Here is a 24,062-nt window from a genome sequence, read left to right as displayed (position 1 = left end):
CTCTTAACGATTTCAAAACTGGAGTCATCCTGAATTTGGATCTTCTTGCTAATCTTGCTTTTTAACAGCCATTGTGTAATTATCCTGAGCCTGCCTTTTTCAGGATTTTCTGGAAATCTCTGGTATCGTACCGGTGTAGTTGGGGGAAGAAGGGTAAAAGTGAGCACAGGAGTGGCTCCCCTCTGCGGATGGCTCCTGCTCAGGGCCCGGTGAGTGGAGAGAGTCGTAGCAGAGAGACTGCCGTTGACAATCCATGGCCATTGGGACAGTTTCAACAAGTTTTCACACGGTTTTTACTGACTGTGAAGCAAGTAGGGTCAACAGTATTTGTGTGTGCATACAGTGGAGGACTCTTGGAAGACTCTTGTGCTCATCAACACAAGAATAGAAAAGGGCTCCAGAAACCAGGGTTGACTCCTAGTTCATTGCCGTCTCCGCTATAATGAAACTCTGCCTTAATAATAAAGTCTGGACTTGAAATAAAGAGCAAGCGTCTAAACGAAGAGGTCTTGAGCCAGGTCAGTCTAATAAAAAGGATTGTATAGAAGACCTAACTGGTGAAGAGGTGTCTTATGTAAGGAAGGACAGGAAGGGAAAGGAAATGAAGAACGTAGGGCAACAACCGAGTCACCACCTCTCTGAGGCGTTCGCTGAATCACTGATCGTAAGTCCCCCCTTCTTGGGCCCTTGGTTTGTAGGTTTATCCAGTTTGCTGTTGCTTTAATAGTTTAAAACAATTTCTCTGCGTTTTGGAAAAGGAATATAGTAAGCATTTAATTATAATTTGGAGCAACTGTCACATTTCATTGACCCTAAGACATCACCCATGGTAAGAAGCACCATTCTTTTCTAAACCACTGAGAAAAAAAAACCCACAACTGCCAATTAGACTAACAAACAATTCTTTCTTATCATATAAAGTGTTACTTCTTAACTGCATAGAACAAATACTTCTTCCTCACATTTTTTTTTTACATTTTTTTAAAAGATTTTATTTATTATTTATTTGACAGACAGAGATCACAAGTAGGCAGAGAGGTAGGCAGAGAGAGAGGGGGAAGCCCGCTCCCCACCGAGCAGAGAGCCCGATGCGGGGCTTGATGCCAGGACCCTGAGATCATGACCTGAGCTGAAGGCAGAGGCTTTAACCCACTGAACCACCCAGTGCCCCTTCCTCACATTTTTAAATGGTTATTGTCTGAAACATCTAAGAGTTTCGGTGTCTAGTTATTTTACCAAGAAGGATAGGTTCACCCACAACCAGGCAATGAACAACATCACTGTTATTACTTATCCGACAGAAATAAGATGCTTTGCTTATAAAACATATCCCGACTTCAGAGATAGACACTTTTTTACCATATTAAGAACAGAATCAATAAAATCTGGTGAATAGTTGTATTATCTTTTCCGCTAGTAATACTGCTGGAAAAAAAAGTTATTGTCAGCCTGGGATGATTGCTCAGCAGCTACAGGCAAATGTGGTTCCTTTGTGGGTGGGGCTTAGTTGAGGAAACAGATAAAAACTTCCAGGAATCAGTTATGGGTTAAGACTCTTTGTTTCGGAGATCGGGAACAGCCAAAGAACATTCCTTTGAGAAGGCAGCACGTCGGCGTAAGATTTAAAGGGTGAGAAAGAGAGACGAACATGGAAACGATGAAGGGGAGCGTGTTCCTAGCAGAGAGCGACAGAATATAAAGATGCCGAGAAGGGAAGGAGCTTGGTGGGTTCCGGAGAGTCAGAGAATGGTCGTGTGGCATGAGCAGGAAGTTGGCGTAGCTAGTGCTCCGACAGCTTTAGACCGAAATACGTCCCCGTTTGGGTTTGGAAAAAATGCCTTGCCAGATATGGTCACAGTGTTACAGTTCTTAAGGTGTATTTAATCTCTTCATTAAATGCCTTCTGAGGACTGGAATTCCTTTCAAATAGAATCTTTTATTTTAAACCCATAGTCCATAAAAGTATTTGATGCTGATGAATTTATATAATTACATACAGTTGATCCTCATGACACTAGGATTCCGTATTTGCAGTTTTGCCTGCTTACGAAAATGTACACGTAGCCCCAGATTCCCGCGTGCCTGACTCTTTCACAGGCACTCACAGACGAGGCAAAGTGTGGCGAAGAATTTGAGTTTCCCACCGTGTATGTTTCTAGCAGAGTCCAAACAAGGGGCTACTCTGCCTTGTTGCTTTAGGTCGCATATTCTAAACAAGTGTCATTTCCATGGTCGATTTGTACCATGTTTTTTGTCTTTGTTTTGTTTTTTTCTTTTTTTGGGGGGGGGCAGATTATGCTGTTTAAAACGTCCCTAGGCACGTACGCTAAAGTGCTGGGTAGTGTTCCCGAGTGTCAGAAGGCCAGCTATGCCTTATGGAAAAAATACCTGTGTCAGAGCAGCTTCATTCAGGTGTGAATTACAGTGCTGCTGGCTTTAAAAAACTTCAGTGTTAGAGAATCAACAATAGGTATTAAATGACATAAAACAAGGCTGCGTATTGATCTGCAGACAAAAAATAGTGACGGGAGCCTCACAGGAACCTAGCCTCTTATTTCCCCTGGGAGCAGCGGTTCTATTGCTGCTGATTTAGTGCCCACAGCCCCTTTGTCGAATGGAAACACCACAGGTGACATGAGTCCCTTGTACATGTGTATGTGAATACATGATAAACATGTTGCTCTGTAGCAAACCACCCCAAAGTTGAGCTGCTAAAAATGATAACAACTGTTAATTGCTCACAAGTCTGTGGGTGGGCCTGTGGGGTTGGCTCAGCTGTGCAGGGCTGGCCTTAGTTGTACATTTGCAATCACCTGGTCATGATGGCCTCACTCATGTGTCTTGATGATTGGCCTAGGCTTCTAAGGCATGCCGTTCTCCTCTAAGCGAGCTAACCTCGGCTCAGTCACGTGGGGGTCGTTGCAGGTTTCCCATGAGCGGCAAGAGGGCCAGCCCCAGTGTACGGGTGGTTTTCAGACCTCGGCTTATGTCTCATCTGCCAACTATGACCCACTGGCCAGAGCAAGCAGGCTTCCCTCCTTGATGAGGAGCCCATGGAAAAGTCATCAATGTGGAGAGGGGAAGAATTTATCTTCTGTTTTTATACTCTAACTCGTTTATTAAGCACTTGGCTGGATTCTTTACATACTTTGTCTTATTGTCACTCAGAAGCCAAAGAGGTAGTACTTTCTGTTAACCCTAGTTGGCATAAAAGGAAATTGAAGTTCAGAGAGGGGAAGCGACTGCATAGCCAGTCATTGGCACAGGCAGGTCACACGTGTCTGAGCGATTGCAAAGTTTTTATTCTTTCTCTGCCCATGGCCTTCTGATAGACGAGTGGCTAATTTGCCTAATTTGTTTGGGCTCAGGGAGAAAATAAAAAACAACAGTAAGATTAGTTTCATCAATATAAGAAAGAAAAAAAACCTGCCATTGTTTGTCTTGGAAAAAAAACTGTGTCACTATTATTGTATAGTGTACATGGTCTTACTAGTAGAGTGAGTTTGAGAAAAGCAGGGAGCCAGTGATTTGCAAATGTGTGCTGATTGATTTGCACGAAGGGCCCGCATCCTTGGTAGGGAATCTTAGTTGTAATAGGATGTATTCCGAAAGACTTAAAGGAAGTTGATTAAAATATTAGAGATAGTGACGTTGTCTGAAGAGATCTTGTATTTATTTCTTTTTTTTTTTAAAAATCCACAATATTACCATAGCTAGGCCCTATTATGCTATTGTAATCATAGTTGAACCAAGAAGGGTGATTAACGATAGCAATTTATTGTACCTGAGGAGGAGAGAAAATAGGAGATGTTGTCGTTATCATAAATCACATCATAAATAACCAAAAAGAAGCACTCAGAATGCTCGTGTGGTGTCAGCAGCCAGCCCCTTCAGGCCCGTTAGCCCAGGATGTAGCCATAGAAACCCCAAAGTCATATTGTTATCTTAGTCTTGCTGCAGTTATGTGATACAACAGCATTAACATATAGATTAGGCCATTTATAATACTCGGTGTCATTTCAGGTTGGCTTGCTTATATAGCATTTTAGTTTTTTATTGTGCAGAATGTTAGGGAAATAGTGCTTTTTTACAGGTCAGTGTGTGTATAAGTATTTATAACACATCATCTTCACTCTGCTATTAATTTATGGTGTTATTGATTGGTTGTACCCTGTGAATTGTCACTGCCTAATTGTCTTGTCTTTGCTAGTAATTTCATTTTTTTTAAGTAAATAGGTTTATTTAAAAATTACCTACCCACTTACACACACTGAGTTGTGTTGTAAGGGTCTAATTTCTGTTGCATTATAGACAGCACAATTTGAAAAATATTTTATGAGGGGATGTAGATGGGATTTTAAAAAAATTTTAGCCTCATTTGGAACTAAAACAAAACAAAACAAAACATTGCTGTGGATTGTTTTTGTATAGCTACTCTTCCTGTCTTTCCCAAGCGCCCAGGATCCGCTCACCATTTCCAGCCCCAGACCCCTGCTCACAGCAGCATCTTACCCAACCGAGCCTCCCCGCCACCTGCCCCACCAGTAGTACCCTGTGCTCTAAGCCCTCTTTGTCCCCAGTGTTCTGGCAGGTTACTTCAGTTCTGTTCCATTTTCTTAGGCTCCTTACCTCAAAAAGTAGGGAAGAGTCATTCATTTGTCAGCTTTACAGCCTTATTTTGGCAGCAGCATTTCAAAGATGCTGGCTTTATCCAGGACCTAAATGAAGTGGTCAGAATGCCAAGCACTGTTGCGTGTAGTCCGTGAAATAATTTAGGGCAGAAATAACTCTGTCCTGCCCTTTAGGTCATCCCACATGTACAGTTGACTCTGTGTGGAGATGGCCCCAATGAAAAGTTCCTCAACTCTTCCGAGGAGGCGGTTAGATATCAATACTGGGGTTTTGCAGATGAGAAAACTTAGATGTGGGAGAGGCAGCGGGTGGCACGAGGTGGACTCGTGGCTCTGGTAACAGATGCCACACGTGCTTTCCGTCTGGACCCCCTACCCGGCCCGGTCCTCATCTCCCCGGATGTGTACCTTATACCCATCCCTGCCACAGCACTTGAGCTGACGGCCACCAAATGTGGTTGATTTTTAAGGATGGGAAATCATGTCCCATTTGACTTCATGCAGGATGGACCAGAGTGCTTACCACAGGGTCACTCAGAAGACACCCAGTAGACGAGCGAGCGAATGAACAGTAGCAGGAGTGAGTCCCTTTGGGGCGCCTGGGTGGTTGAGATGTTTAAACTTCTGCCTTCGGCTCAGGTCATGATCCCAGGGTCCTGGGATCGAGCCGCATGTTGGGCTCCTGGCTCAGTGAGGAGCCTGCTTCTCCCTCTACCTCTCCCTCTGTTCATTCTCTCTGTCCCTCCCTCTCTTTCTCAGAAGAATAAATAAAATCTTTAAGAAAAGAAAAAAAAAAGAGTGAGTCCCTTCAAGGAACTGGTGACTGTAGTATCCAGATAGACGGAAAGGTGTTTTTTTGAAAAAAATATGCATTTTAAACAAATCCTTTCATATTTGTTAATAAAAGAGGAACCTATTATAAAAACAGGAGGATGCGTAAACTAATAAGAAAATAGGTTAACTTTAGGTCATAATTGCTAGAAATTTCTGCATGTGTATTTCTAAAAAAAAAAAAAAAAAAGCCCACAAAAATAATCTTATTTTAATTACATTGAATTTTTGGTGAAATACATACAGATAGCTGTTTATTGTCCCTGTATTTAAAGTTTAGAAATGCAGGTGTAGTTTCTGCCTATGTTGAGATCATGCCACTAAATTTTAAAGTTGCCTGCATCTGTGTAGTTAATGAGATAAAAAGCTTTCAGGGCCGTATGAAAACAATTTCCTTTTTTCCCCCGAACGTCTATGAGCTTTTTAGATTATATAATGTTTCTTTAAAGGCGTTTGTTGTTCTACTTAAAAGGATGTTTTGTTCTCAGTACTTATGGTAGCTTAGAATTAGCCTATTAAAAACCCTTTCGGTGTGTTCAGGCCTTACTGCCTTGTTTTATCTTTTGTTCGAGAAGTTTGGTAAAGAAGCATGTTTTTCTCATTACTCCTCTGGGAAATGTAGCGAGCGTGGATTATTTATTCTTGTCATTAATGAAGGAAACTTGGAGTGGAGTTTGTAGTGACCCCCCCCTACCTCCATCAACATCCGCGGGAGCTTTAAAAAGTTGGATATAACCACGGGCCCATCTTATTTCTGATCTGTGAGTAGGAGGGGACTTGACCATCGCTCTGCAGTCACACGCTGAAGGAAAACATTAATTTGGTGAAACTGGGTGAAGGGTATTCAGGAGCTCTTTGTCGTGTTCTTGGAACTTTTCTATAAGTTCTGATTAAAAAGTTAAAACATAATTTTGCAATCACATGTTGACCTGGAATCGTTGATTGCTGAAATGAGAAGACACCTGCATGATCATCTTTCTTTTTCCATGTCTTAGGATAAGATATGGAATTTGCTACCAGTTCAGTGACTCTTTTAAATTGTATTTCTGACCATGGTGATCAATTTGCGCTGAGTCATTCACATTATCTCCCATCATTTCCTTTTTTTGACAAATGAGAAAGCATAGCACATATGCAAAACTCTGGCAGAATGTAAAGGTACTTTTTAATATGGTGGGTTTTCCTTAAATTGGATTATAGTACTTATATAATTTATAATTATAGATTGAATTATAGCACATATATAACAATTATATATATAAATTCACTAACATATACATATATATGTGTGTATATATAGATGTATAAACTTCAGTGAATTTATATGATGAACAGTGTTGTTCAGTAGTGGGCATGAGCCTTCCCCAAAGACTTGACATTCTTTTGGAAAATAAAGGTTCCTATACTGGTGTAAGTGTGGTTCTTAATATGTCTCTTTTCTTATTGTCAATATCTTTTTTTTTTCCTAGAAGTGTAAGAGTTATATCATAATTTATGGTTTTCTTTGATGACTGGCAGCCCTAACGATTAGTTATAACAGCCATCACAGTTTTGAATCAGTTCTTACACAAATAATAATCAAATCAAATCAAAAGTCTTATCACCATTAACGTTAGCCTAATTTTAACACAAGCAGAATAGAAAATACCAGTTTTGTTAATAATTCCTTACCGTGCCTTTAGCAGCAAGGAGCTTCGCTTCCTAAAATACCTGTTCTCACGCGGTGTCCCCAGCATCTCTGCCGTGCTTCCGTGCGGGATGGAGTTCTTCGGCCACATGGAGGAGGTGAAACCCGCTTGACCTGAGTGTCCATTCAGGACTTAGCTGTTATGTAGGGTTTCAGAGATTATGGCAAGGAGAGTTGTTTTTGTGTTTTTTTGTGTGTTATGTTCTCATAACATACAACATATATGACTTTATAATGTGTACCTATTATTATGGACCAGTATTATTATTTAGTAGTTTGACTATTGAACTCTAATTAGTTGTTCTAGCTCAGAAAAGCAAAGCACAGGCCTTTCATCGGAGGAGGTATAGCTAACTGTCTTCCTGTGGGTCCTGGGAGCTCCTTTTCTAGGGATTGCTTCTGCTAGAGTAATCCCTCTGCCCTCCCAGGGGACTCACCCAAGGCCCTCTCAGGAGGACACCCCATCCCAGAGCTGATCTAGCCCAGGTCTCCTCCAGAGGTAGGAGAACAAGACATGCTTGAACATTAAAGGCCCCGCTCAGCTGAATCTTCCTCTTTCTGCTTTGGTCATTAGGATTAGGAACCTGTTGGGTAGGGGGAGGTTCTTTAGAATTTAGAAATAAAACAGGAATAAGTACTCCTAAGTACTCTAAAGTTTTTTATTTGTTCGCTTGGAGACTATCCTAAAGCTCTCTTCCTTCCCATTTTTTCAAATGTTTGCCTGTTAGCGGTTGAGCAGAGTCACAGTCTGTCTTGCCATTCTGATGAAGACAGGGTTGGAAGGGGCTGTTCAGTTTTTCTGAATAGAGTAGATCTAGGACAGGAATCTGAAGACATTTCTGTAAAAGGCCAGATAGTAGATATTCTGGACTTGCTTGTTGCTCATATAACCAGAGTATGGTAGAACCCAAAGCGGGAGGGTTCCCGTTTCTAGTTGTTATGGAAAGTGTCATGGAAGATGGAACCCATGATTGGAGGCTAAGAAGAGATAGTTACCCAAGTGTCGGGGGGGCAGAGCCTTCCAGGCGGAGGGAGCTGCGCGTGCAGAGGCGCAGAAGTGTGCCCTAGGGGAACTGCAGACCAGCCCGCGTGGCTGGAAGGGCAGCGCACTCGGGGCGCAGGGAAAGGGGAGGTGAATTACGAACGGAATCAGGTGATGGCAGGCCCTGTAGGTGGTGCTGGGAACATTGGGTCGATTTTACATTTTAGAATACTGGCTTTCAACCTGTTTTAGCCTCACAACAAAAAGAGGGCAGAGGGATTACTCTAACAGAAGTTCAGCAGTTAAAATAGGTAACCCTGGGGTAAGCATTCCACTTGATAGAGAATAGGAGACCCAGTCTACACGGTGCGGTGCCTCCAAAGGGGTTCCACCGAACCCTTGGGCTCCAAGGAATTCCTTTGGCAAAGTAGTCCCGTAGGGACCTGTGAAAGGTTCTTGAGAGGGGGAGTCACACGCTTGGATTTGTGGTTTCAGAAGATCAGCGTAAGGCGATGTGGAAGATGGCAGCTGGAGGCCGAGAGACTAGTTAGAAGTATGGAGGGCAGGTGCGAGCAAACAGTAGTAGCAATGGGGAGAGCACGTCACAGGACAGGCAATGGAGGCTGTGTTCACAATGCGGAGATGGAGAAACAAAGGAAAGAAGGAGTCTGGAATGAGGTTTCCACTTGGGTGCCTGGACGGGTGAGAGTGTTGTTCTCGAGTCACGCTAACTAACAGTCCTTATGTCTCACATTTGTCCTGTGCTGGTCATCACTCACTGTCCGCCCCACTCCAGGTCTAGGGCTTGAGCTAATTAATAACCATCTTCCTTCTTTACTTTACGTCTCTTAGTGACTGCAACACTCACTCACCAGGGCGCAGAGCCTTGGGATGGTGCTTGACTCCTTTCCCCACTCTTAGACCTCATCGTCAGAGTCCATTCGTTCTGTCTTCAAAATCTCATCTATCCCTACTGCTTCCTTGTGTTACCGCTGTTCCCGTTCAGACCCTGCTGTCACTTACCTGTGTCATTTCTTACCTACGTAGCCCCTAGCTTGTTACCTCTCCGTTATTACGTTACCTTCCATCCGTCCTGTATGTTCCTGCCAGCAGGGTTTGCTGACATATACCCTGCAACTTTTCTTCCTTGTCTAAAAGTCTTCTCCAGGGCCAAACTACCAGTAGAATAAAGTTCATTCTGTCTTTCTGGAACTCAAAGCTTCTAGGATCTGGGTGCAGCCTCCGTAAGCTCGCTCTGTACTGTCTCCCAGCCCGCTGGCCTGACGAATTGTTCCCTGGCCTCCTGTGTCCCACCTCCCTGTCTTCGCCATCTGCTCCTTCATCCTGTACTTCACCACTCTTAGTCTCCAAATACCCAAAATGCTACCTAATTAGTGAAATCTTCCTGAGATCTTTGATATTGCGGTAATCGGTTTCTGCTTTGAACTGCTGTACTCTTTATCTGTCTTATGGTGCCAGTCCCTTTCTGTGTGCTGTACACATAATTGTGTCCCCATGCTAACCTGTAGCGTGTTTCGTTAATATGTGCAGAAAGAAATAATGTGATCTTAAAGCAACTCAGTCAAGTAGGCGGGCTCAGTAACATTAGCCCCTTTTGAAAGGTCCGGAAACGGGCTCCAGGGGTTAAGAGAGTGCTGAAGGCCTGTTGCTCTGTAGTGCCAGGTTGCCAGCAGAAACATCATCTCTGTAATGCCAAAGCCTATGTGTTTGCCGTCACACCACACTGTTCCTCAAAGTGGCTGACGTCGACCAAGCAGAACAGAAGGCGTAAGTGGTATATGAATTATATCCAGATTGAAGGCTTGCGTTTGCTAAACTCCAAGAATTAACATTTGTTATGAGTCCTCAAAAATGTATCCTTTTTTGTCATTTCTGAGGTTGTCGTCCTATAAGAACCCATCTCATGATCTTTAGAGGTATGGGGGGGGGTGCACGCATATGCACACCTGTACACAGCGGAAGAAGGAAGAGAAAGGCAGTATTGAGTCAGGTTAGGAACATAATTAAGGAAGCACGAGACAAATGGGAAATACTTAGCAGACTCCAGATCCTGAAAATAGGGCCAAACCATATCTGCTGTCCCTGATCGCCACTCTTCAGGGAACAATGGTGTGCAAGTTTGGACGATCCTTGAGGATCTACCACTTTCCTTCCCCTCTAAACACTGTCAGTAAATTCCTGTCTTTCCTAGAAATCATGTTTGAAGCCATTGCTGTTATTTGTTAGGACTTTCTGTATATTGCACTAACAGCTCTTTCCTCTTCCTTTACCAGAAGAAGAAGAGGAGCAGGTGCCCACTGATGGCGGCACGTCCGCAGAAGCCATGCAGGTTCCCTTGGAAGGAGATGATGAACTGGAGGAGGAGGAAATTATTAATGATGAGAATTTCTTGGGTAAGAGACCGCTGGATAGTCCCGAAGCTGAGGAAATGCCTGCCATCAAGCGACCACGGCTGTTAAGCACTAAGGGGGACACTCTGGACGTAGTAGTGTTGGAAGCGCGAGAGCCCCTCAGTTCGATAAATACCCAGAAGATTCCGCCGATGCTGTCTCCGGTCCACGCCCAGGACAGTGCAGACCTAGCCCCTCCGTCGCCGGAGCCACCAATGTTGGCACCGGTCGCAAAATCACAAATGCCAATCACAAAACCGTTAGAAACAAAGTCATTTACACCGAAAACAAAGACTAAAACTAGTTCTCCGGGACAGAAGACTAAATCACCGAAAACGACGCAGTCACCAGCAATGGTCGGAAGTCCTATCCGGTCACCAAAAACTATATCCAAAGAAAAGAAATCTCCTGGTCGCTCCAAGAGCCCCAAAAGCCCCAAGAGTCCCAAGGTGATGACTCATGCTCCCCAAGCACCTGTCAGACCGGAAACACCGAACAGGACTCCTTCGGCTGTGATAAGTGAGAAACCGAGTAAAGACACCATTCCGGTAAAACAGATACAGACCCCGCCCGATCCTGGGAAACTCAGCAACGAGAACCAGCCGAAGAAGGCGGTTGTGACAGATAGAACGATCGACGACTCTATCAACGCCGTGATTGCACGGGCTTGCGCCGAACGAGAGCCAGACCCTTTCGAATTTTCTTCTGGATCAGAATCCGAAGGAGACATTTTTACCAGCCCTAAGAGGATTTCAGGTTCAGAATGTACTACTCCAAAAGCTTCCACCTCCTCCAACAATTTCACTAAGTCAGGATCCACTCCTCTGCCTCTCTCAGGCGGAACTTCAAGTTCTGACAATTCGTGGACAATGGACGCGTCCATTGATGAGGTTGTGCGGAAAGCAAAAATGGCAGCCCCTCCCACCATGCCTCCCGCCTTTCCCTACATCTCTTCTCCTTCGGTCTCTCCTCCTACCCCTGAACCGCTGCACAAGGTGTACGAGGAGAAAACCAAGCTGCCTTCCTCTGTGGAAGTCAAAAAGAAGTTGAAAAAGGAACTGAAAACCAAAATGAAGAAGAAAGAGAAGCAGAGAGATAAGGACAGGGAAAGAGACAAAAGCAAGGAGAAGAATAAAGAGAAGGACAAGGGGAAAGAGAAAGAGAAGGAGAGCAGCAAGGAAACCAAGTACCCCTGGAAGGAATTTCTTAAAGATGAAGAGCCAGATCCCTATAAGTTTAAAATAAAAGAATTTGAGGATGTTGATCCAAAAGTGAGATTGAAAGACGGAATAGTGAGGAAGGAGAGAGAGAAGCATAAAGATAAGAAGAAAGACAGAGACCGGGGCAGAAGGGATAAAGATAAGAGAGACCGGGAGAAGGTTAAAGAGAAGGGGCGGGACGAGAGGCCCAGAGTGGTCCCCGGGCCCCTGGTGCTGCCCCCGAAGGATGCACCGCTGCCCTTGTTCAGCCCCGCGGCGGCCGCCAGGGTCCCCACCGCTCTGCCCACTCTGTCGTCAGTGCTCCCTGAAAAACTGTTTGAAGACAAAGAGAAGCCCAAGGAGAAAGAACGGAAAAAGGACAAAAAAGAGAAGAAGAAAAAGAAGGAGAAGGAGAAGGAGAAGAAGGACAAAGAGAGGGAGAGAGAGAAGAGGGAGAGAGAGAAGAGAGAAAAAGAAAAGGACAAGCACAGGCATGAAAAAGTAAGCACCTTGCCATGTCCGGACCCTGTCGGGCCGAAAAATGCAGGTAGACAGAGCCCGAGGTCCTGTCTGTGTTCCGGACATGTACTGCCCAGAGGTCAAATGGGAAGATCCTTGTAATGTGCTGATGAGGTTTAATTTTAATTCTAAGACCCACGCATTTGTAACCAAGCACCCCCCACACACACCCCGCCCCGGTACTAAAAAGTGTTACAGATTCATAGCCCAAGAGGAATCTAATAGCAGACCTTAACCCTCTAGCGAGCAGATAGTCTCAGCAGTAGTCTCTGGCAGTTTTAAAACATTGGTCACCTTCAACCGTAAATAATATTTGTGTAGTTTTCAAGGGTGCCACACAGTGGTTTGTGCCCAAATTATTAGATACCCCCAAAAAGCATCCATCTTACTCAGGGCATGCAGAACTGTGGCACTGTTTTCAGAGGACAGCTAGGCCTGTGGCGTCCCTCCTGGAGGATTCGTGTCTCTCTTTGGTGAGCCATGTCTGTTAAGTGTTTAAGGTTAGGACTGTCTACTCCTTTCTGTAGTGTCTTATCCTTCTATTTTCTGCTTTAATAAGATTAGGACATGTTTCCGAGTATCTAGGCTGATCGGGCAGCCTGGCTGGTGGGCAGAAGATAATTCCAGATATTTTCCAATGTTAGTTAGTAAGTCAGGCTCTCCCAGAGTACAGCCGGGGAAGCTGATCTATATCCTGCAGTTTTGTAGAAACGGGGACCTCAAGCCTTGGAGCCCAGGATGTGACCTGTGCTTTTATGGCTTTGCTCTTCAGTTCATGGTTCCTTGGATTATAGTGGTCGACTGGTTGGTTTGAACATTTCTTTTAAACTTTCTGAAAAAGTGCCCAAGTATTCATGGTGTCATACACACAGATTCTGACACCCTTTCCCTGGCCCCTAGAAGCAATCCTCTTGGAGGGTGGCTGGAAAATAACACACAGTCATTTTTTTCCACATAGTAAATAGGATGTATTTGACACACGGCACATCTGTTACCAGTATATCTGCAATATTTCGAATTTCAAACTTACCTAGAAAAATTAGTTTAGCTGACAAGCCATAACGGCAACTCTCACATTTTTCTGCCTTTATGCTTTTTCTGTCCCCCTTGGCTATTCCAAAATAAAGAAGTAGAATGGAAATTCTGATATTAATAACTAAACATCAGCAAGTTAACAAGACATGGAACTCCCAACTGTTGTTTCCATTTTAAAAATCATCTTACCATTCTGTTGTTTTCGTGCACCTGGCACTAGCACACTCCTTATTTTCTCCTCCCAACACACCTGTGCCTGAGGTCCAACAGGTATTGTTACCGACATTTGTGGTTGAGGAAGTGAGTCTGAGAGGATGACTTGTCCAAGATCAAGGTCACACAGTCAGGAGAAGCCAGGTCACTGACACAGAGATACTCCTCACGGTTTCGAAATGTTGACGGTTGGAGATCTTGCCCAACAGCAATTAGCACTTACCCATCACGGACCTAGCACCTTGGCAGCTAGCTAGGCCCTCAGTCCTCAGTAACTCAAACAGGGTATTGTTGCCTTCAACACCATCTTAACTTCGGAAAGTCAAGGCAGTTGTTTCAGCGGCCATTATGAATTTGAGTAAAGCCCATCAGATTAGATTTGTAACAGCAATCCTCCCCTTTCCACAGCTTCTACCTGACTTTGGGAAAGGGAATTCCCTCAGACTACCTTGGTCAGAGGGGAAGGCTCAGTTGTGAGTTGCCAGATTACGCCCAACAGAAGAAAACAAAGTCCTTGTACCATGTCTGATGGGTTATGGCTCAGATGAATGACAAAAGATAAAAATTTATAAAAGTTGGGTATCTTATAATGTCTTCAAAAAGAATAAGCAGTATTGTCTCTAGAGTTAAACCTGAGTTCACATCCTGACTTTTTTTTAGCTGTATGACACCGGGCAAGTTTTGTGAGTAATAAATGGGGTTGCATCTGAGACGCGCTCAGTGCTGTATTTGGCACATGAGTAAATGCCCAGTCAGTGTGGAGTATGCTGGATGGAGGCAAGTGTTTTTAAGTCGTTTTGAATCTACCCATAAAATGTAGAAACCTAGAGTTTGGTGCTTCATTGGACCAGACTAGCCAACTTACATATGACTGGGGGTGTCATCTATGCTTATCAGTGTCGGAAAAGTATTTCCCCTTCCTTGGCATTCTTTTAAAGTTTAGCTCTTTATGGAGAGAGGAGAGGATAAAGGCCAGTTCAGCCCATGCAGATGCCACTGACAAGGTATAGAAATTGAGATATTAATGTAAACCTTGACTTGTCCTCTTTCAACTCCACTTGTTCCTCCCCGAGCATCAAGCCATACGAGTAAATGAAAGTATACCTGAAATTGGGTTACATGGGGCTTTAGAATTCCCTCACATATCCACAGATCAACATAAGGCACATCTTAGCTACCCCAAGAAAATTTCTTTTGTCACAAAAATGAGGGCCACCGTGTCCTTCCTGACCAGCTCACAGGAGCAACTCTCAGAGACATTGACCCAGATCAGCAAGCAAGGGCAGTATTTTAATGAAAGAAAAAAAAATTGCCCATATTTATTTAACTTGCCTATGAAGTTGTTACCAGCCACACCCACATTTATCAATACAAGAACCAATAAAGATTAGTTTAGATGGTTAGATTAATTAGATGGGGATCTTCATGGTAGGTTCGAGGAGCCCTGGGCTCAGGAATCCAACAAATCTGAGTTGAGATCCAGGGCATTTTTTTTTCGTTTCTTTACTCCTTAGGCACTCCATCTTTAAAGTATGTGGTAACACTTTAAAGGATGTGGTAACACTCATTGAAAAGCAGGAAACACTAATAGTTAATATTGAGTAATTACGATATGCTCAACACCATGTAAACACTACATAAAGTTTAATTTCTCACCCACACCTTTATAAAGTAAATGCACTAGTCAAGGTTAGGAGTAATGCACTAGTCAAGGTTAGGAGTCTGGTCTTTTAAATAGAAGCAAACTAACTTTTTATGGACAACACATTAAGAGCAATTATGCTGAGCAGGCGCAAAACGTGACGTGATAGCTTCAGCGGCAAGAAACCTAGCTGTGCCTTTCAGATCAGTTACACTTTCCCATTTGTGCTTATGTCGTACCACATGACCTAATTTATCAACGGTGGGTTTTTGAAGTTGAGGTGAATGTTACGGGACTACTTTAATTCACTTTGACTCTCAGTATTTTAAGTGTTTTTTTGGAAGGATTGCTGTGAGAAAATTGAGTAAGAAAATATCTCATTATTTTTTAGTGGAATTGAATGGTTGTCCATATAACCCAATATTGGACATAAACCAAAATCCACCTGTTAGATTTGGAGATAGATTTTTATGCTCTTGAGTATGATCTGGGAAGGCATGGTAGAGTGTCATCCCCAAAATGATGATGTCACAACTGTGGAAAAATAGGCCTAGAAAGTGCTGGCTCAGGCAGACCATGGGCTTTGGCAGTCAGACTGACTTGTATCTAAATTCTAGCTCTGCCACTTACTAGTTATTCCCCAACTTCTCCGTACCTCTCTGACCCTCTGCTCCCTTCCTTCTGTCTCCTTCTTCCCATTCAGTACCGGAAAGAGACAGCGTCATCATAAAGGATGGCTTACCTCTGCTTAGAAACAATAGTTTAATATCTTCTCCAAGAAAAAGACCAGTTGGTGTCATTTAAGATGACTCTTCAGAATTTGCTTATAACTAAACAATTATATGGATGATCAACCCACAGATAATTGAGATTTGCTTATAATGGAAAGGTCACAAATTCTGTAAAGGATTCCCCCAATTTTTATCCTCTTGATTGATGAATGTTATTTTGAGCTAACACCCGCTGTAAGAGGAACTAACCCGGACAGTGAATGATACTAGCAGCTGCTACTTAGTGAGTGCATACGGACACCAGACCAGGCCAGAATTCGATTAATTAATCCTCCCAACAACTAAAAGGGTTTGGTGCTGTTGGCTGCTGTTTTGGGTTGAAAAACTGCACAGAAAGATCGAGTAGCTTGCTGTAGCTGCTGGGTAGAGGAGCTGGGACGTGGCCCCAGGTCTGTCTGAGGGAAGACTGTGTTCTCTGTCACCCAAAATGGCCTTCTCAGCCAGTCACCTCAGACAGAGCTGATGAGAGGAGAAACGTGGTTTCACACGCCGGAGTAAGGTGAACATCATGATTTTAGAAAACTGTAGTCCCTGAAGAGACGTTAGAGAGCTCCTCTTCAACCCCCGTATTTCAAAGAGCGGGCAATCGCGGTCCTCTGTGCTTTAATGACCAGTTATCAGAACAATTAAAATGTTTCACATTTCTTTAATCTATCCCCAAATCCCTTAGCATTTGCCCTCAGATAATCTTTTATTGAATTTAAACAGTTTGTTCTTTAGAGAAAGACGGATAGTTGTACCGGTTTGTGCCTTTAACAAAAGGTTGTCATTGTTTTCCCTTCTGCTTGGAGTAAAGTACTCTCATTTCCAGTCTTTTCTCATCAGCTCTCATAATTAACTAGTGAAATGAAGGGTTTTTCAGTCAATACAATAGCCCAGTAGAAAGGGAGAGATACTCTCTTCCTGTTTGTTATTACTGTCTGTTCCAAGAGGAAACCAATAACGTTAATAGGAGTGTGTTTAAATTCCGAGACATTTGCCAGAGGCCACCTGCAACTCTCCATGTAGATGAACTTAGTGAAAGCCTGCGTTCTGTTTTAGTTGCCCTTGCTTGATTCCACTTGTCATACTTGACCGCACCGTAGAACTTTTTTTTTTTTTAAGATTTTAGTCCATTATTTGACAGACAGAGATCACAAGCAGGCAGAGAGGCAGGCAGAGAGAGAGGGAGAAGCAGGCTCCCCACCGAATAGAGAGCACAACGCGGGGCTCGATCCCAGGACACTGAGACCACAACCCGAGCTGAAGGCAGAGGCTTTAACCCACTGAGCCACCCAGGCGCCCCGGACTATCTTTTTAATGTCTTAAAAAGTTTATCAGTATTTAGACCATGTTTCTAAATTGAATTAATGTAAAGACCTTAATTGCTAAGAAAGACACCAAGGTGCTCACTGGTCATCATGATTCCGCATCCAGAATGTTAGCTTATTAAAATTATTAGCTCTTCATCAGCCCTATTTCGGGGATATTTTGCTGACCCGTTAGCATAGATGGGAATCTGAACTGGCATTCACTGAACTTGCTGCCACCCTATCAGGCACACATTTTATTATTATTTTTTTTTAAATGAAAGAAGTTTAACGTTAAAAAAATAGAAAATAAAAACTTGGCCAGATTATATTGACAAAGCTGCCCATTACCTTTGCAGAAAGTCCCTGTCAGGAGATAAACTTTAAAGCTGGAATGCATGAAAGAGTTCCAAGATAGAATTTAAATTTAAACTGATTCTTTATAGATAAGCTTTTTAAAAATCCACCTCTTTGCTTCAAGTCAGGATTTTAAAAATAAATTTCCCCTTTAAATCTCTTGAGCGATTTTCATTTTTTGCAAGGCCGCACTGCTGGTGTCCTGGAAAAATGGAGAGTTAGAGCTTTATCAGTTGGTGCCCTGAGGTATGTGGCAAAGAAGCTAAATCCTTGAAGATTAGCAAAAAAAATGCAGCACATGGCAATAAGGGGCTTATATGACTACTAGTATTAGTTCAGGTGAAAGCAGTATTGCTTATACATAAAACTGGACAAATCCACTGACAATGTATTTTTAGTTAGCTACAAAGGAGTCTTCTATTACTGGACTTTGCTCTTTGGTGGATTGGGAAGCTTAGTAATCCACTGTAAATGCTCTGCGCGCCCCAATTCTCAGCTCCCTCTCAAGTGCAGTGCTTTTATTTTAACCCTTAGAAGCTCATGTTGTCCCCAGAGTTTGGCTTCCTGCCATTAAAAGATGGCCTTAGTCGTATGGGTTAAGTAATTCAAATAATAGTCATTTATTTAGTTTCTTGGTTTCTGGGAAGGACACATGAGCAGTCACTTTGTGAATGCAGGACATGTCTTTGTTTTTATTTTGGTAGGCATTTGGATAAAGTTAATGCAAATGGAAGTCTGGTAGGCAATTTTAATTTAGAGATGGTGTTTTCTGTGTCTGTATTATTAGCATCCTCGTTAACCTTTTTTTGGTACTTGCTTGAATATTATCCTTAGGTTAAGTCCTATTCAGCTTCTTTAAGAATGAAACTGAGGTTTAAGTATTTGTAGGGAGGGCTGCGATATGTCCTGGTTGGCCTAGGACAGTCCCCGTGTACACACTTTTGTGATGTAAATAACAGCTCCCACTTTCACTCGCAGAGGTGTCTCTGGATAATATGGTCACCCTAATTGTACCCTAAGGTACAATTTGGAGCTGAGGTAACGGGTTCGGAATCATTCGTTAATTCCACAAGTTCATGAAATATCTTTGTCTTCTGGGCACATATATACCATTTTTAATTGGACTTACAAAATGTATCTCTATTCTGTTTGCTTTTTTTTTTTTTACATATCATATATACATACATACATAACTTTTTTAAAAAGTAGGACATAAATAAACCATGCCTTGATTCTTTTATCCTGACGAGGTACTCAAGATGAGGTACTCAACTAAACCCCAGCCAGGTTAGTCGAATGGAGGTGAGGCCAAAGTCAATCATGATTTCCAACTAGTTAGCCTTACGTGGAGAAAAAGTGTTTTACAACCAATGCTAGGGGCACGTAAGTCCTCAGTCGATTAAGAATCCAAGTCTTGGTTTTGTCTCAGCTCCTGGTCTCAAGGCCGTGAGATCGAGCCCCACGTCAGGCTCAGTGCTGCATGGAGCCTACTTAACGTTCTCTCTCTCTCCTGCTCCCTCTGCCCTCACCTCCCCTGCTCCCCTCTCTCTGCCTCTCTAAAAAACAACGACCACCAACCCTAGCCATCTCACTAGTGTATGTCATTTATCGTAAGAGACATTTACAGAGAAAGTGAGGAAGCAACTCCTATGTAAGACCCCAGCATTACCAAAACAAAAGACTCAGCAGCATGGTAGGGGGGAGGGTGGGTTTAGTGTCAGGGGACCTACAGGTAGATCAGTTACTAACTTTTCACTTGGGGCAAGCCACTTAATCCTTCTGGTCCCCAGTATTTGGGAATGATAATACCTCCCACACCCAACTTCCAGAGTTCAAAGAGCAAAGTGCATCCTGTATATGAAACACACTTTGTGCTATGCAGGCGTGAGCTGCAATTACTATGTGGTGTGGTGATAGACATGAACCAAACGACGATGAGAAGCATAATAATAGTAAAGATCTTTTTCCAGGTAAAGCAGCTTTATTTTTAAATAAAGCTTTAAAAAAGGTTAAATGCAGACTGAAGGAATGTGGACTATTACTCATCATTTAGGACCATATGACCCCGAAGTTTTTTAGAATTAAAAAGATAAAGGAACTTTGTGTAGTTTTCCATTCTCTGAAACAAAACAGCTGAATCCAGTCCTAGTTTTGCTGTTTGTGTGACTGTAGAACAGAAAAAGGAAAAGGAAAAATGATTGCTTCCTCTATGATCAGGTTCCCTGTAAAACAGGAACCCTAATGCCTACTCCACATACTTGTTAAAAAACCTACATGAGAGCATCTGAAAAATACTGACCACAATGCCTGGCACAAGAAGTGTTTAAAATGTTCGTTTGTTTTGGATGTATTTGTCTGTTCTTCCACAGATAATACAGAAAGGTGAGAAAAATAGAGAAATCTTAATAGTTTACAAAATAGACCAAACCATTGGTTTTCAGATTCATTTAGATCTGGAGCTTCCTGTTAAAAAAGGAATAGGGGGAAGACGGTGCAAAACCTAGCTAGTTGTCCATGGATCTTGCCCTGATCCCACCCCAGTGGCCCTTGGTCCTCTAGGGCCTTAAGGAGAACTGTCGGACATACTGTCCAGAGAACTGGGCAAATGGAGGAGACATGCGCCAGAATGAGACCGTTTAGAGGAGCAGGTTTTTGTGGGGAAGTTGATAAGTTAAAGTTTAGATGTGGTGAGATGAAACACAGGATATTGAGTTCAAAATGTTCGGTAGGCAATATTCTATTTTGGTCTTATCTTCAATCAGTGCTAGTCTAGAGACGGAGATTTTGAAGACAGTGACATATCGTAAAAACCTTCTATGGAAACCATGAACATGGATGAGCTCATGGAAGAACGTGTTGAGGGACAAGGGGCAGGGGCCACATAAGGACAGGCAAAGGGAGATGACCTAGTAGAGGAGGAAGAAGGAGTGTGATAAGGTCCCCAGTGGAAAAATATACCAAGACTTCAGGAAACAATAGGAGTCTGGGGAGAGTGGTGTTAGTGGCTTGCTTGGGAGAGAAAGGAGACTGGAGTGGTTTGGGGAATGATTACATGAGGAAGGAGACAAAGATATGAGACTGAAAAATAGAAGAGGTTGTCAGCGAGAGGCTGAAGGGCAGATGGGTTTTCTAAGATCATTGAGCACATTTAAAACTAGCGGAAAATTGTGGAACTACGAAGTTGAAGATGCCTACGTGAGGAGGAAGTTTCTTCATGAGACCGGGAGAGACGGCCTCTAGTCTGATGGCCCATGCAGAGAAGTCCATGGGTGTGGAGGGGCCACCTCTGTGGGTTTTCCTGTGGAGTCTGAGGGGCAAAAGAGGAAGGGAAATCACGGGAGATAGGTCTGGAAAGAGGTAAGGGTTTGCAGTCATGGCTTCAGACACCTTCTTTCACTGTGTCTTGGGCACTTAGGACAGGTCAGCCTGTGCTGGGCGCTGCAAAGCAGCAGTAAGCAAACCTGACGTGGTCTCTGCCCTTCGTGAGCCAAGCGGATAATCCAGCTAAACATCCTTGAAGGCAGAGGCGGAACCGGGGTTGCTATTGGTACATGTTTACGTGATCTTGAAAATTTTCTTTGGAATTCCTCGGTGCCCTTAAGGATGATTTCAGATTGGTCCTGGACAGATGGCGAAATAACCAAGAGGCAAGGAGTTGAGGGTGCTCTGCTTGGGTTGTTAAGTCAATAAGTACTCGATGCCTCCTACGTGCCGGGCATTGTTCATGAGAACGGTTGAAACCACAGATCTTGATATGATGATGGATTTAAAAAAGAAAAACAGAAAAACTCCAGGGGGATAGTTAAAAACATAAGAAAAATAGTAAATGTGATTGAAGTGCAATACAGTAATTAGATGAGATAGTACATTGAACATTATGTAACGGAGTCATTCCCCTTTAGAACTACCACACCGCCCTGTTAGGATTTAATTCTTGGGCTTGAAATGTGTAAGTCAGTGGTTTGCCACTGGTCATCACGGGGCCTAGCAGGAGGCAGGACCCCAAGGCCAGAGACGCTGAACATTTCCCCGTGCCTGTACCATTGAATTCAACAAAAAAAACTGTCCCGCCAGATACACCAGTCAGACACGTGTTGGAAGACTGATACAGGTGATGACGTGAGCTACAGAGCTTTTGTTCACTTTGTTCTTTCAGAATATTGTACCATAGGGTCTTCACACCAGCACGTGCGAGGAACCCCTTCACAATCATCCGGGATCGTGTGTTCCCTCTCTGACCATTGGCTCAAATATTTGTGAAGATCATCAGCCTGTTCAGCAGCTCTCGCCTTCACTACAAATCCTTAAAAAAATCTCTATTTTTTCTTCTACAGAAATTCAGGTCTACTGACTACTAGCCAAAAACCAGCAGTTTCATGCTGCCATTACACTTGGTATTAACCGTTTTTCTTGTATGACAGTGCAAACTTAGGATGAGTTTAGTGTTTTTCAAGTTCCATAAACATACATTTATCTTAGAGGTGCAGATATCATTGCACTTTTTTCTGTTTACATGAAGTCTGGCAGTTACTTAAATTTTCCCCAAATGTTCCCCAGCTAGATGAGTTTTTGTGTAGAAACTCTAACAGTAAAATCCATGAACTTAACCAAAACTAAGAAAATACAGCCATAATTGCCATCACTTACATGAAGTAATTCAAGTTCGTAGAATTTCTCCTGAAGCCGGAGAGCCTGTAGCTGTTGAGAAACAGAATCCAAATAACCCTGGTTGTCCTTGCTGCTAGCATTTTCGCCACATTTTGAGGCTTAAACTGGCTTATCAGGTTTGTGGAGATGAAGAAGGAGGAGAAGAGGTGGGAGGAATTTTGTTGAAAATGCATTTAACTCTGATGTAATGACTTCAACAGATCAAAGTGGAGCCAGTTGTCCCAGCCCCAAGTCCGGTCATCCCCCGACTGACTCTCAGAGTTGGTGCCGGCCAAGACAAGATGTAAGTAGACCCGTTTTCAATTAGAGCGAAATACATGGAGCTTAACTTTCTCTGCTCTTTCCTAATGGGTTTAGGACTCTAACCTTTTCCAGGTACGAACACGGAGGGTCAAGCTTTACTTTGAGAATTCTTCATTTTCAAATTGTATTGATTCCTTCCTCAGAGGAAATGCTTACTGCCTTATTTGACAAAGAGGAACCCTTCTTTCTTGTTCTTTTTCTCTTTTTGAAAGATGACGTTGTGTCTGCATAATTCGTAAGGTCCTGGTTGTCTGAAAAGGAAGAAACTATACGTTGAATGGAGTAAGTGGCATATTCTGGCGGTGGGTGTGATATTTGTCCTTCCCAAGTGTGTGTTCTCTGCCTACCATGACCAAGAACACAGATTCTCATGGTTTTATTCTGTACCTGAAAACAAAGATACCGCCCAAGGCTGGGTGAAACAGTATGTAATAATAACCGTGGAAGGCTGAATTATCAGCTCATTTGTTTGCTTGTTTGTTGAAGAGAAGACTGGAAATAGAGACCCCACGGTCACTGTTCGCCTTCATTTTTACAGAATCATCCAATCAGCGCACCTTCTTCAAAGTCAATTAGTTGGCTTTGTTTCTTTTACTCATTTTTGGGATATGAATTAAGGCCTTCAGTAAATACTCTTGTGTGATTTTAATAAGGCGATAATAAACCTTGATTTCTTTTCATAAGTTATGTTAAAAGTCATTCATTCTTCTTCTTGTAAAAACCATACTGTTTATCATATAAATGAATTCCGCAAGCTAAAAGTACTAGTTTACAACCTTATTTTTCACCAGTAAGCCTGAAAATGGATTTGTTTACATGGCAAACAACCAAATATTATGTAGAAAGTGGGTTTGAATTTTCATTCCGTTTTTACCCATCATAATGGAAGTAGGAGCCATGCACTTATGTGGTGGGGAGAGTAGGCAACAGAAAATATGCTCTGTGTTCTCAGTGGTTCATTCCATCTTAAAAGTTTGTATTTTATGCTGTTGCTTTTGTGAGTTCCAAATGTAATGCAATGAAAAGGTCCAGTGTCATGATGAATGATGTTGTAGAGGCGAACATGGTCTTCCAGGAAAATGCATGTTCTTCTGAAGATTGAAGGAAGAAGAAAAAATTAAGATAGTTCATCCTTTTCTCACCTACATTACCCATATAATTTCCACATTACTCTTTTTGGTTCTGTCAGTAGAAACCTAGACAGTGAGTGGTAGTGTTACTCACAAGCTTAGACAGTGTAACAAAAACACTAGATTCAGCTCTCAAACCAGATACTGTCTTACCCCATGCCCTCTGTTTTATCTACAAGAATGTGACTAATGTCCTCCTTTCTCGACGGTAGAAGGCTGATTTGCAGGGAGACCCAACCAGAGTAGCTACTGATACTGTCTTTTTGGAAATTCTGTACTTGGGCTCATGCCTCTAAAGGGATGATACACTTATTTTTCATTCAACAAGTACTTTTCTCTTATTAGTTCACATTTATAACTGTTTTCTCAGTAAC

The 24,062-nt window shown here is 42.8% G+C and overlaps 1 protein-coding gene across 1 annotated transcript in view; it reads left to right on the top strand.

Moving 5' to 3' along the window:
• TAF3 (TATA-box binding protein associated factor 3) overlaps positions 1 to 24,062 on the top strand; it is a 171,658-nt gene that overhangs the window by 112,153 nt on the left and 35,443 nt on the right. The window contains exons 3-4 of the mRNA XM_032881625.1: positions 10,426 to 12,242; positions 22,456 to 22,538. Coding sequence (XP_032737516.1) covers positions 10,426 to 12,242; positions 22,456 to 22,538 — 1,900 coding nt within the window. The remainder of the gene's footprint in view (positions 1 to 10,425; positions 12,243 to 22,455; positions 22,539 to 24,062) is intronic.

The sequence above is a fragment of the Lontra canadensis genome, unplaced genomic scaffold (assembly GCF_010015895.1).
Source record: "Lontra canadensis isolate GAN:19392208 unplaced genomic scaffold, GSC_riverotter_1.0 scaffold76, whole genome shotgun sequence".
Lineage (NCBI taxonomy): Eukaryota > Metazoa > Chordata > Mammalia > Carnivora > Mustelidae > Lontra > Lontra canadensis.
The sequence above is the reverse complement of the archived record's forward strand: the minus strand, read 5'-3'. Positions and strand labels throughout refer to the sequence as shown.